At 40.5% G+C, this 14,765-nt stretch overlaps 1 pseudogene and 1 gene segment (V, D, J or C); both read left to right on the forward strand.

Moving 5' to 3' along the window:
* The first annotated feature begins 5,943 nt into the window (after positions 1 to 5,943).
* Positions 5,944 to 6,492, forward strand: LOC111139950. The segment is given in 2 exon segments: positions 5,944 to 6,038; positions 6,140 to 6,492. Coding segments are annotated over 2 exon segments (399 nt in total).
* An 850-nt stretch (positions 6,493 to 7,342) lies between these two features.
* On the forward strand, positions 7,343 to 13,225 carry LOC111139952 (annotated as a pseudogene).
* Positions 13,226 to 14,765: the final 1,540 nt, after the last annotated feature.

Here is a 14,765-nt window from a genome sequence, read left to right on the forward strand (position 1 = left end):
CACTCACGAGCCCATAGTCACTAACAATTGCAAAGTCAGAAAGCATGGAGACACTCATGGGTCCCTGGAACTTTCCCCAGAGAGTTGCAGTGGGCACCAATAACGCAAGTTTGTGGATTTTGGTACACATTGAAGTGGACATGAATTGACCTGAGGTGATGGTGGGGGTCCAGGCCACCACATTGTGGCTCTGGGCTGGAGATTCCCACAAGGCCATGTTTGCTCTAACGCTCTGAGGAGAAGCAGAAAGCCACCAGGGAAAAAGAACCAGACACAGGGTCGGCTCCCATTCAGCCAATGACCCTGAGAAGGGTGGGGCAACTCCACCCGCGCAAAGGTGCCTGAGAAGCCAAGCAGCAGGCCCCTCCCACAAAAGACAGACCGGAAGAACAGGTGAAGGATAAGGTTATTTCCCACAGGAATGTGAAACTCCAGCACCAGGGAAAATTACATAGGGAGCTCCAAGTGTTCCCTCACGACTTGCTTATATTCAGGTTACAATTTTACATTTCTTTTTTCTTTCTTTTCTTTCCTTGCTTTTTCTTTTTTAACCCTGTTCCCATTTCAAAAAGAGTCTTCTTTCCTAACTTAAGTTTCTAAATTTCAAATCTTCACCTTATAGATTTATGCCTCACATAATCCCATTTTCCCTCTATTCAATGTATATATAAAATAAGTTCTGATTTCCTTAACATTTTCAGACATAGTGTCTTCTAACATACAGACCAAAAATCAATCAAGAACAGGGATATCGAGGCAAGGTGTCGGAGGTGTAGGGGACCCAGTTTAAGCAGGTCCCTTGAGTTTAGCTGTGTTATCTATAAAACTACTTTCAACACCTGTGAAATCTACCTGAGATGTAAGAATATATATGTGGATTCTACAAAAAGTGGCTTTGTTTGTCAAGATGTCTATTATACCAGCTCATTTTTTCATAGGATATTTTTAACTTGTATTTTTACAAACCTATATTTTTTAACAGGTATATGCTTTATTTTAGCAAGTTGTTCACTCTATTAAGTTTTCCCTTCTTATATATCCATCTTTTAATTTATTAGTGATTTTGAGAATTAGTGTCCTTTAACATACGGATCAAAATTCATCCAGGAACTACTGAAGCACTATTTTGTCCAAAATGAAAGTTAAAGCCACTCTTTACTTTCTTTATTTTTAATTTTTTTTTATATTTTCTACTCTCTCTATATTTTATATATAATTTTTTATTGGCTTTCAATGTTTTTAATTTTAATTTTTTTTCAGTTTTCCAAGATTAATTGTTTATGCACCACACCCAGTACTCCATGCAATACATGCCCTCCTTAATACCCACCACCAAGCTCACCTAACCTCCCACCCTCTTCCTATCCAAAACCCTCAATTTGTTTTTCAAGTCCACAGTCTCATGGTTCGTCTCCCCCTCCAATTTCCCCCAACGCCCTTCTCCTCTCTATCTTCTCATGTCCTCTGTGTTATTCCTTATGCTCCACATATAAGCTAAACCATATGATAATTGACTCTCTCTGCTTGATTTATTTCACTCAGCATAATCTCTTCCAGTCCCATCCATGTTGCTACAAATGTTGGGCATTCATCCTTTCCAATGGAGGCATAATACGCCATAGTGTATATGGACCACATCTTCCTTATCCATTCGTCCGTTGTAGGGCACCTTGGTTCTTTCCACAGTTTGGCGACCATGGCCATTGCTGCTATAAACATTGGGGTACAGATCGCCCTTCTTTTCACTACTTCTGTATCTTTGGGGTAAATACCCAGCAGTGCAATTGCAGGGCCATAGGGAAGCTCTATTTTTACTTTCTGAAGGATCTCCACACCGTTTATAGTGTGCACCAACTTGCATTCCCACCAGCAGCGTAAGAGGATTCCCCTTTATTCCTATCCTCTCGAACACACTTTGTTTACTGTCTTGTTCATTTTCTTCATTCTAACTGGTGTAAGGTGATTTCTCAATGCGGTTTTGAGTTGAATCACCTGATACCTAATGAGGACAAACATTTTTCATTAGCCTATGTGTTACTTGTATGTCTTCATTAGGGAAGTGTCTATTCATGTCTCTACCCTTTTTTGACATAATTATCTGCTTTTTGTGTGTTGAATTTCAGGAGTTCTTCATACATCTTGGATATCAACCCTTTCTCTATACTGTCATTTGTGAATATCATCTCCCATTCCATGGGTTGCCTCTTTGTTTCCTTGACAGTTTCCTTTGCTGTGCAGAAGCTTTTGATCATGATGAAGTCTCAAAAATTATTTTTTGCTTTTGTTTCCTTTGCCTTTGGAGACATATCTTGAAAGTACTTGCCATGGCTGATGTCGAAGAGGTTACTGCCTATGTTCTCCTCTGAGATTCTGATGGATTCCCACCATACGTTGAAGTCTTTTATCCATTTCCAGTTTATCTTTGTGTATGGTGTAAGAGAATGGTCGAATTTCATTCTTCTACACATAGTTGTCCAATATTCCCAGCACCATTTATTGAAGTGAATGTCTTTTTTCCACTATATATTTTTTCTCGCTTTGTTTAAGATTATTTGACCATGGAGTTGAGGGTCCATATCAGGGCTCTTTAGTCTGTTCCAATGGTCTATGTGTCTGCTTTTATGTCAGTACCATGTTGTCTTGGTGATCACAGATTTGTGTTAAAGCTTGAAATCTGGCAACGTGATGCCCCCAGTTCTGGGTTTTTTTTTTTTTTTCAACATTTCCTTAGCAATTCAGGGTCTCTTCTGATTCTGTGTACAAATTTTAGGATAGTTTGGTCCAGCTCTGAAAAAATGCTGCTTGAATTTTGATTGGAATGGCATTGAAAGTATATATTGCTCTAGGCAGTATAGACATTTTAACAATGTTTATTCTTCTGATCCAAGAGCATGGAATGGTCTTCCATCTTTTTGTGTCTTCTTCGATTTCTTTCATGAGTATTCTGTAGTTCCTCGAGTACAGGTCCTTTACCTCTTTGGTTATGTTTATTCCCAGGTATCTTATGGTTCTTGGTGCTATAGAAAATGGAATCGATTCTCCAATTTCCCTTTCTATATATTCATTGTTAGTGTATAAGAAAGCAACTGATTTCTGGGCATTGTTTTTGTATCCTGCCGCATTACTGAATTGCTAAAGGGGTTCTAGCAGTTTGGCTGTGGAGTCTTTTGTGTTTTCAATATAAAGTATCATGTCATCTGCAAAGAAAGAGAGTTTGACTTCTTCATTGCCAATTTGGATACCTTTTATTTCTCTTTGTTGTCTGATTGCTGTACTAGGACTTCTAATGCTATGGTGAACAAGAGTTGTGAGAGTGGGCATCCTTATCGTAATCCTGATCTCAAAGAGAAGGCTGTCAGCTTTTTCCCATTGAGGATGATATTCGCTGTGGGTTTTTCATAGATAGTTTTGATGAAATTGAGGAATGTTCCTTCTATCCGTGTACTTTGAAGTGTTTTAATCAGGAACAGATGCTGGATTTTGTCAAATGCTTTTTCTGCATCAATTGAGAGGACCATGTGGTTCTTCCCTCTTCTCATATTGATTTGTTCTATCACATTAATTGATTTGTGAATGTTGAACCACCCCTGCATCCCATGGATAAATAGCAGGTGGTCATCATGGATAATCTTCTTAATGTGCTGTTGGATCCTGTTTGATAGGATCTTGTTGAGAATCTTAGCATCCATATTCATCAGTGAAATTGGTCTGAAATTCTCCTTTTTGGTGGGGTCTTTGCCTGGTTTGGGGATCAGGGTAATGCTGGCTTCATAAAAAGGGTCTGGAAGTTTTCCTTCTGCTTCAGTTTTTTGAAACTGCTTCAGGAGAATAGGTATTATTTCTTCTTTGAAAGTTTGGTAGAATTCTCCAAGGAATCCATCAGGTCCTGGGAGTGATATGCAGGGAATAATCTCAATCTTTTGTTTTCGTTTCAGCCCTGATTTGTGACGCAGTATTTGGTCTATTCTGGAGAAGGTTCCATGTGCACTTGAGAAGAATGAGTATTCTGTTGTTTGAGGGTGGAATGTTCTGTATATATCAATGAGGTCCATCTGGTCCAATGTGTCATTCAATCCTCTCGTTTCTTTTTTTTTTTTTTAAGGATTTTTTTTAAATTTTTAAATTTATTTTCAGTTTAACAGTATTCATTGTTTTTGCACCATACCCAGTGCTCCATGCAATGTGTGCCCTCTCCAATATCCACCACCTGGTTATGCTCTTGTTTCTTTATTGATTTTCTGATTGGATGATCTTTCCATTACTGAGAGTGGTGTGTTAGGATCTCCTACTACTAGTGTATTCATATCGGTATGACTTTTTTTTCATGTGACAGATAGAGATCACAAGTAGACAGAGAGGGAGACAGAGAGAGAGGAGGAACCAGGCTCCCTGCTGACAGAGAGCCCAATGTGGAGCTTGATCCCAGGTTCCTGGGATCATGACCTGAACTGAAGGCAGAGGCCTTAACCCACTGAGCCACCCAGGTACCCCGTGGTATGACTCTTTATCTTGATTAACAGTTGTCTTATGTAGTTGGCTGCTGCCTTATTGGGGGCATAAATATTACTTTTAATGCCATTCCAATCAAAATTCTACTGGTATTTTTCAAAGAGCTGGGGGCATAAATATTTATAATTATTAGATATTCTTGGTGGATAGACCCTTTAAGAATGATGTAGTGTCCTTCTTTATCTCTGACTATAGTACTTAATTTGAAATCTAATTTATCTGATGTGAGAATTGCTACCCCAGCCTTCTTTTGAGGCCCATTTCAGTCAGGATGTATACTTAGGTTCAAAATTGGTCTCTTGTAGACAACATATGGACAGGGTTTTGGAGGGGAGAGAGTGGGAGGTTGGGTGAGCCTGGTGGTGGGTATTAAGGAGGGCACGTAGTGCTTGGGACACTGGGTGTGGTGCATAAATAACGAATTCTGGAACAATAAAAATATATTTTTTTAAAAAGTGGACATATTGTGCTCTATGTCGTCTTTGGAAAGCTGCCCATCACAAAAAATAATAATAATAATAATGAATATCATGGCACTATCAAGTATTTGACTGAACAATAGAAGCCCTAGAAATAAAGGTACATTTAATACAAATACAAAATTATGTATTCTAGAAAATTAAAGCTAGTGTAAGGTAACATGAAGATCAATAGTAATGTGGGGACAGAGTAAAGAAGGAATGAGGAAGGAAGAATTGCAAAGAAAATACAGGAAATTTTGTTGGAAATTGATTTTCTTGTTCTGGAAAATGCTGAATCTGACTGCAGGGTTTACTATATCACAATCTCCACACGTGTGCAGTCGTCCTATGACAAGTACACGCAACACAGCTATTGCAGATAATCCCAGAGATTACTTGGGAGGAACGCAGAGATAATGAAAGTTTAGAGACTTGAAAATAGAACTGCACAAACACTTCTCTCTATTTTTAGAGAAAAATTAAAAGAAGCAAAATCATCTTCTCCCCATCACAGCAGGGGTTCCACCTTCCTCATGAACCTGCCCACTCTGTTCTGCAGGTGATTCAGAGGACATCAGGTCTGGCAGGGAGGAGCCTAGGCCAGTTCCTGGGGCTCACACCCCACACATGCTCTTGACCACTTCACAATCTCTATAATTCTGGGTGTACATTCAAAACTCTTTATGGTGTAACATGAAACAAACCACAAGATGTGGGTGAATGTGTAAAAAGAGCATCAGAGGCAAAGTGTGTTCTCTGGAAAATCATTTAATAAATAAAAGCATTTTTCCCAAATCCTGTCAATACTACAAAGGGACAGCAGTCACACCTGCTCTGGTCACAGCCCTCTCCATCAGCTTAGATCCCAAGCTGGATATATAGTCAGAGGACATGCAAATAGGGCCCTTCCTCTGCTGATTAAAACAGCCCACTCCGGACCCGGCAGCTGGGAGAGGAGCCCCAGCCACAGTATTTCCAGGTGTTCCCATTCACTAATCAGGACAGAATAGAGAAAACTCACCATGGAGTTTGTGCTTGGCTGGGTTTTCCTTGTTGCTCTTTTAAAAGGTAGTTTACAGAGAATAAGGGACCTTGATTGTGAGAGCGGATATGAGTGAGAGGGAGTGGGTGTGTGACGGTTTCCTGACCAGGATGTCTTGTGTCTGCAGGTGTCCAGTGTGAGGCACAGCTGTTGGAATCTGGGGGAGACCTGGTGAAGCCTGGGGGGTCCCTAAGACTCTCCTGTGCAGCCTCTGGATTCACCTTCAGTAGCTACTATATGAGCTGGATCCGCCAGGCTCCAGGGAAGGGGCTGCAGTGGGTCGCAGGTATTAACGGTGGTGGAAGTAGCACATACTACGCAGACTCTGTGAAGGGCCGATTCACCATCTCCAGAGACAACGGCAAGAACACGCTGTATCTGCAGATGAACAGCCTGAGAACCGAGGACACGGCCCTGTATTATTGTGCAACACACACAGTGAGGGGACTGCAGTGTGAGCCCAGACACAAACCTCACTGAAGGACGGGATCTGGACCACCAGGGGGTGCACACTACTCACCAGTTCTGTCTTTAAGCCCAGGAGCAGGCACAGCTGGAGGATATGGGCAACTTTCTTGTTAGAGTCTTTGGCATTCATGCCTTCGAGCTTTTTCCCCAAGGGAGCCTCTCTGGACACATGATTCTGTGCTTCCTCTTCAGTCTCTGACTTAGAAATTTGTGACAACAACTATACTAACAATCACAAAAGACACTGTCACTTACACTTGCTTGTTCCTACCCCTAAATATCAATGGATCACAAATATCTCCATGTATGTCCTCTGAACCTTACAGGAGTCCCAGCTACTCTCTCTATTCATTGGAGGACCACCCAGCTCAGTGTGCAAGCTTGTCAAAACCAGTGTAAAGTGCGTGCTGGATATGAGCCTACAGAGGCATCAACAATGCAAAGCAAGAGAATTAACAGCCCTGGTACAGTCTCAATCTTGAACTATACTCACAGTATCAATGTTAATGACAACGTGGGAAAGAAGAGGAAACCTGCACTAGGATGTTGTGTGGATATAGAGTTTGAAGATCACAAACACACACAGAGACACACATACACACCCAAGTAAATATAAAACTTTTTTAAATTTTATTTTTTCAGAGTTCCAAGATTCATTGTTTATGCACCACGCCCTATGTTCCATACAATAGATGCTCTCCTTAATACCGACCACCAGGCTCATCCATCCCTGCACCACCTCCCTTCCAAAACACTCAATTTGTTTCTCAGAGTCCACAGTCTCTCAGGGTTCATCTCCCCCTCTGATTCACTCCAATTCACTTTTCCTCTCCTTCACCTAATGTCATCTGTGTTATTCCTAATGTTCCACAAGTAAGTGAAACCACATGATAATTGACTCTCTCTGCTTGACTTATTTCACTCACCATCATCTCTTCCAGTCCCAACCATGTTGATACAAAAGTTGGGTATTCATCCTTTCTGATTGAGGCATAATATTCTATTGTATATATGAACCATATCTTCTTTATCCATTCATTCGTTGATGGGCATCTTGGCTCTTTCCATACTTCATTGACTATGGACTTTACTGCTATGAACATTGGGGTGCAGATGGCCCTTCTTTTCACTACATCTGTATCTTTGGGGTAAATACCCAGTAGTGCAATTGCAGGGTCATTGGGTAGCTCTACTTTTGATTTCTTAAGGAATCTCCACAATGTTTTCCAAAGTGGCTGCACCAACTTACATTCCCACCAACAGTGTAAGAGGGTTCCCCTTTCTCCACATCCTCTCCAACACACATTGTTTCCTATCTTGTTAATTTTGGTCATTCTAACTGGTGTAACGTGGTATCTCAATGGGGTTCTGATTTGAATCTCCCCGATAGCTCATGAGGATGAACATTTTTCATGTGTCTGTGAGCCATTTGTATGTTTTCTTTGGAGAATTGTCTGTTCACGTCTTCTGTCCAGTTTTTGACATGACTATCTGTTTTTTGGGTGTTCAGTTTGAGAAGTTCTTTATAGATCTTAGATATCAGCTCCTTCTCTGTAATGTATTTTGTGAATATCTTCCATTCTGTGGTTTCCCTCTTTGTTTTGTTGACTGTTTTCCATGCTGTGCAGAAGCTTTTGATCTTGATGAAGTCCCAAAAGTTCATCTTCACTTCTGGTTTCTTTGCCTTTGGAGACTTGTCTTGAAAGCAGTTGCTGTGGCTGATGTTGAAGAGGTTACTGCCTATGTTCTCCTCTAGGATTTTGATAGATTCCTGCATCACGTTGAGATTTTTACCTATTTCGAGTTTATCTTTGTGTCTGCTGTAAGAGAATGCCAAGTTTCATTCTTCTACATATAGCTGTCCAATTTTCCCAGGACCATTTATTGAAGAGACTCTCTATTTTTCTCTGGATATTTTTTCCTGCTTTGTCTAAGATTATTTGACCATAGAATTGAAGGTCCATATCTGGGCTCTCTACTCTGTTCCACTGATCTGTGTGTCTGTTTTTATGCTGGTACCATGCTGTCTTGGTGATCACAGCTTTGTAGTAAAGCTTGAAATCAGGCAATGTGATGCCCCCAGCTTTGTTTTGCTTTATCAACATTTCCTTAGCAATCCGGGGTCTTTTCTGGTTCCATTCAAATTTTAGGACTTTTTGTTCCAGCGCTTTGAAAAATGCCTGTGGAATTTTGATTGGAATGGCATTGAACGTGTAGATTGCACTAGGCAGAATAGACATTTTATCAATGTTTATTTTTCCAATCCATGAGCATGGAATGCTTTCCCATCTTTTTGTGTCTTCAATTTCTTCCATGAGTGTTCTTTAGTTCCTCGAGTACAGATCCTTTACCTCTTTGGTTAGGTTTATTCCCAGATATCTTATGGTTCTTGGGGCTATGGCAAATGGAATTGATTCTCGAATTTCCTTTTCTATATTTTCATTGTTAGTGTATAAGAAAGCAACTGATTTCTGTACATTGATTTTGTATCCTTTTAACATTACTGAATTGCTGTATGAGTTCTAGTAGGTTGGGGCTGGAGTCTTTTGTGTTTTCCACATAAAGTATCATGTCATCTGTGAAGAGAGAGAGTTTGACTTCTTTGCTGATTTGAATACCTTTTATTTCTCTTTATTGTCTGATTGCTGTTGTTAGGACATCTAATACTGTGTTGAACAACTGTGTGGGCATCCTGTCATATTCCTGATCTGAAAAGGGAAAGATGTCAGCTTTTTCCCATTGATGATGATATTTATTGTGGGTTATTCATAGATGGATTTGATAAATTTGAGGAATTTTCCCTCTATCCCTGTACTTTGAAGCATTTTAATCAGGAAAGGATGCTTTTGTCAAATGCTTCCATTTCTGCATCAATTGAGAGGACCATGTAGTTCTTCTCTTTTCTCTTATTGATTTGTTCAATCACATCGGTTGATTTGCAAATGTTGAACCACTCTTGCACCCCTGGGATAAATCCTACCTGTAACTGTCTCTCAAAACAATGTGTTACTTAAAATACGACCCATAAGAAATTGTATTTGTTACCGAACATGTTTAGATATAGCCTTAAGAAAAACATCCTGATAACTGGCCTCTGGCGGCGAGGATGATATATGTCCTTGAAGCTTAGGACCTCGGGATGCCAGGCTTGCTCAGGGTGGAGTGCTACCTAATTCATGGAAGCCTAGCAGCTGGGAAACCTCAGCAGACTCAGGGCAGAACAACACCTGCTTCATTTTTCCATTATCTCGCCTTCCTTGGAGAGCACCTGTGGCTACTTAGATGATCCCTTTGAATGTGCTTGCTCAACTATAAACTGTACACTGCTTGATCAGATATATTTTGCATTCCTTCTTGTTTATCTACAAGGCATATGATTAATGTGTAGCCTTCTTTGGTTCCTTGTTGATAACTGTCTATATCTAATAAAAACGGGACTGAGGAGGAGTTTTTCAGGATGACATCGATGTCCTGAATGTCTACTGATGTCCCCTGCTCCCTCTCTCTTGCAGCTGACTTGTTTGTGTATCATTCTTCTCCAGTGAGATGTCAGGAAGCGGCACCTACCTGGTCATGTTGGATAATATTTTTAACGTACTGTTGGATCCCATCAGCTACGATCTGGTTGAGAATCTTGGTATCAATTTTAACAGGGGTATTTGTCTGAAATTGTCTTTTTTGATGGGGTCTTTCCTGGTTTGGGGAACAGGGCAACACTGGATTCATAAGAAGAGTATGATAATTTTCATTCTGTTTATGTTTTTTGAAACAGCTTCAGGAGAATAGGTGTTAATTTTTCTTTGAATGTTTCATAGATTTTTCCCAGGGAATCGTCAGGTCCCGAGCTCTTGTTTTTTGGGAAGTTTTTGATCACTGCTTCAGTCTTATTACTAGATAATGGTCTATTCAGGTTGTCAATTTCTTCCTGGTTCAGGTTTGGAAGTTTATAGGTTTTCAGGAATGCATCCATTTCATCTAGGTTGCTTATCCTATTGGTATATACCTGTTGATAATAATTTCTGATAATTGTTTCTCTTTCCTTGGTGTTGGTCATGATCTCTCCGTTTCATTCCTAATTTTGTTACTTTGGGTCCTCTCTCTCTTCTTATGGATTAATTTGGCCAGCAGTTTATCGATCTTATAATTTTTTCCAAAAAAAACCAGCTTCTAGTTTCGTTGATGTGTTCTACTGTATGTCTAGTTTCTAACACATTGATCTCTGCTCTAATCTTGAATAGTTCCCTTCTTGTGCATAGGGTTGGCTTAATTTTTTTTTTTTTTTAATACAGATTTCCCGCTGCCTGGGGACGTCAGCACTCCTTTTTTTTTTTTTTTTTTTTTTTTAGAAAGAGAGAGAGAGATCACAAGTAGGCCGAGAGGCAGGCAGAGACAGAGGGAGAAGCAGGCTCCCTGCCGAGCAAGGAGCCCGATGTGGGACTCGATCCCAGGATGCTGGGATCATGACCTGAGCCGAAGGCAGCCGCTCAACCAACTGAGCCACCAAGGCGTCCCGGGTTGGCTTAATTTGATGTTGATTCTCCAGTTCTTTAAGGTGTAAAGAGAGCTGGTATGTTCTGGATTTTTTTTTTTTTTTTTTTTTTTTTAGGGAGGCTTGGATGGCTATATATTTCCCACTTAGGAGATCCTTTGCTGTAGAGCTGGAGCAAACAATCCAAAAATTTGTATGGAACCAGAAAAGACCCTGAATTGCTAAGGAAATGTTGAAAAAGGAAAACAAAGCTAGGGGAATCATGTTGCCTGATTTCAAGCTTCACTGCAAATCTGTGATCACCAGGACAGCATGATACTGGAACAAAAACAAACACAGAGAGCAGTGTAACAGAGTAGAGAGCCCAGATATGGACCCTCAACTTTGTGGTCAGCTAATATTTGACAGAGCAGGAAAAGTATACAGTGGAAAATAACTAATTATGTAATGAATGGTGACTAATATAACACAATAATTTTTAAAATGCTGTACTAGAAAAAAAAGAAAAATTTCTCTCACACATTATAATACAACTGAGTGAAATAAGTCAAGCAGAGAGAGTCAATTATCATATGGTTTCACTTATTTGTGGAGCATAAGAAATAACACGGAGGATATGGGGAGATGGAGAGGAGAAGGGAGTCGAGGGAAACTGGAGAGGGAGACAAACTATGAGAGACTACGGACTCTGAAAAACAATCTGTGGGTTTTGAAGGGGTGGGGAGTGGGAAGTTTGGTGAGGCTGGTGGTGTGTATTATGGAGGGCACGTATTGCATGGAGCACTGGGTGTGGTGCATAAACAATGAATGCTGGAACACTGAAAAGAAATTTTTAAAAAATTAGTAAAAATTTTTAAGAAAAGAAAGAAAGAAAGCAAACAGGCAACTAAGACACCTGGAGGCACAGCACTCCAATTTCAAGCTAGATTACAAAGCCGTTGTCATCAGAACAGTATGGAACTGGCTTAAAAACAGACACACAAGACAATGGAACACAACAGAAAGATTGGAAACTGATAGTCCTAGTACTTTTGGCAAAGTTTATTCATTCATATATTAAAGGTATACTTAAACTTGGCTCTGTTAGAACTCTTAACTTTGAATGGAAATTGATAATGTTGATGTCCTGTTCCAACGTTTACTACCAATAAATGCATTTTTTTAAGATTTTATTTATTGATTTGACAGACAGAGATCACAAGTAGTCAGAGAGGCAGGCAGAGAGACTGGGGTGGTGAAGCAGCCTCCCGGCCCAGCAGAGAGCTGAAAGGGGGGCTAGATCCCAGAACTCCAGGATTATGACCTGAGCCAAAAGCAGAAGCTTTAACCCACTGAGCCACCCAGGCGACCAATAAATGCATTTTTAAAACAAACAAACAGAAAAAGAATACTACATATTGTCGAAGTGCCAGCTAAAAAAAGTAATCTACAAACAATGCAATCTTTGTTTTTAACTTGTAAAGAATTGAACATACATCTAGAGTTAACTATATACTCAGAGGACATGCAAATAGGGTCTTCCCACCACTAAACAAAACAGCCCAGCCAGACCATGAAGTTGGGAGAGGAGCCCCAGCCCTGGGATTTCCAGGTGTCCACGTTCCCTGATCAAGACAGAACACAGAGAAGTCACCGTGGAATTTGTGCTTGGCTGGGTTTTCCTTGTTGCTCTTCTAAAAGGTAATTTATGGAGAACAAGAGATATTAAGGACATGAGTGGATATGAGTGAGAGAAACAGTAGAGTGTGATGGATTCCTGACCATGATGTCTTGTGTCTGCAGGTGTTCAGTGTGAAGTGAAGCTGGTTGAGTCTGGGGGAGCCCTGGTGAACCCTGGGTGGTCCCTGAGATTCCTGTGTAGCCTCTGAATTCACGTTCAGTAGCTGTGCCATGTACTGGGTCCACCAGGCTCCAGGGAAGGGGCTGCAGTGAGTTGCAAGTATTAAGAGTGATGGAAGTAGCACATACTACGCAGACTCTGTGAAGGGCCGATTCACCATCTCCAGAGACAATGGCAAAAACACGCTGTATCTGCAGATTAACAGCCTGAGAGCCGAGGACACGGCCGTGTATTATTGTGCAAGAGACACAGTGAGGGGACCTCAGTGTAAGCCCAGACACAAACCTCAAGCCACAAGGGTATCAGACCAGCAGAGGGTGCACACTCCTCACCAATTCTGTCCTTATTCCAAGGAACAGGTGCAGATGGAGTCTATGGCATATTTCCTTTCAGGGTCTGGGGTTTCCTCTCAATAGAGCATTTCCCCAAGGGAGCCTCCTTGACATTATTCTGTGCTTACCTATTCACTCTCTGACTTAAAAACTTAGTTGTAACAGGAAGAAAAATATACTAATGTGCAAAAAAAGAGAAAGTCGGTTACATTAGTTTCCTCTTGTCCTTAAATACCAAAAATTACAAATATCCTGATGCAGGTCAACAAAACCTTCATAAGAATATCAGTGGCACTCACTGTGGATCACAGGAACCTCCAGCAGAACCAGAAGACCACACACACACACACACACACACACACACACACACACACACACACGAGTATAAAACCTCCAATGAAAAAATAAAATTAAATTTAAGAAAAGAGTAGAAAACCATTATCACCATCCTGTAATTTCTATGCAGCAAAGGTGGTCCTAAGATCGAAATACACAGCATACAGGGGGACCTCAAGAAACAAGAAAAACCTCAAATAAACAACCTACCTTTACACATAAAAATGCTAGAGAAAGAGCAACTGAATCCAAAATATAGCAGAAGGAAGGAATAGCAAGATTAGAGCAGAAAGAGATTATATAGAAACTAAGAAACACAGAACAGATCAAAGAAACCAAGGTCTGCATATTTTTTTTCTAACTCAATAAGCCAAGGTATAGTACATAGTTGGTTTTTAAAAAAAAAAAAAATTATTTCTTTTCAGCGTAAAAGTATTCATTGTTTTTGCACCACACGAGTGCTACATGCAATCCGTGCCCTCCCTAATACCCACCAAATGATTCCCCCAAACTCCCACCCCCTGCCCCTTCAAAATCATCAGGTTGTTTTTCAGAGTCCATAGTCTCTCATGGTTCACCTCCCCTTCCAATTTCCCTCAGCTCCCTTCTCCTCTCCATCTCCCCTTGCCCTCCATGTTATTTGTTACCTCCACAAATAAGTGAAACCATATGATGCTTGACTCACTCTGCTTGACTTATTTCACTCAGCATAATCTTTTCCAGTCCCGTCCATGTTGCTATAAAAGTTGGGTATTCATCCTTTGTGATGGAGGCATAATACTCCATAGTGTATATGGACCACATCTTCCTTATCCATTCGCCCGTTGAAGGGCATCTTGGTTCTTTCCACAGTTTGGTGACCGTGGCCATTGCTGCTATAAAATTTGGGGTACAGATGGCTCTTCTTTCACTACATCTGTAACTTTGGGATAATACCCAGTAGTGCAATGGCAGGGTCATAGGGAAGCTCTATTTTTAATTTCTTGAAGTATCTCCACACTGTTCTCCAACGTGGCTGCACCAACTTGCATTCCCACCAACAGTGCAAAAGGGTTCCCCTTTCTCCACATCCTCTCCAACACACATTGTTTCCTGTCTTGCTAATTTTGGCCATTCTAACTGGTGTAAGGTTGTATCTCAATGTGGTTTTAATTTGAATCTCCCTGATGGCTAGTGATGATGAACATTTTTTTTATGTGTCAATAGCCATTTGTATGTCTTCATTGGAGAAGTGACTGTTCATATCTTCTGCCCTTTTTTTTTGATATGATTATCTGTTTTGTGTGTG

The sequence above is a fragment of the Enhydra lutris genome, unplaced genomic scaffold (assembly GCF_002288905.1).
Source record: "Enhydra lutris kenyoni isolate GAN:26980312 unplaced genomic scaffold, ASM228890v2 scaffoldscaffold127, whole genome shotgun sequence".
NCBI classification, from domain to species: domain Eukaryota; kingdom Metazoa; phylum Chordata; class Mammalia; order Carnivora; family Mustelidae; genus Enhydra; species Enhydra lutris.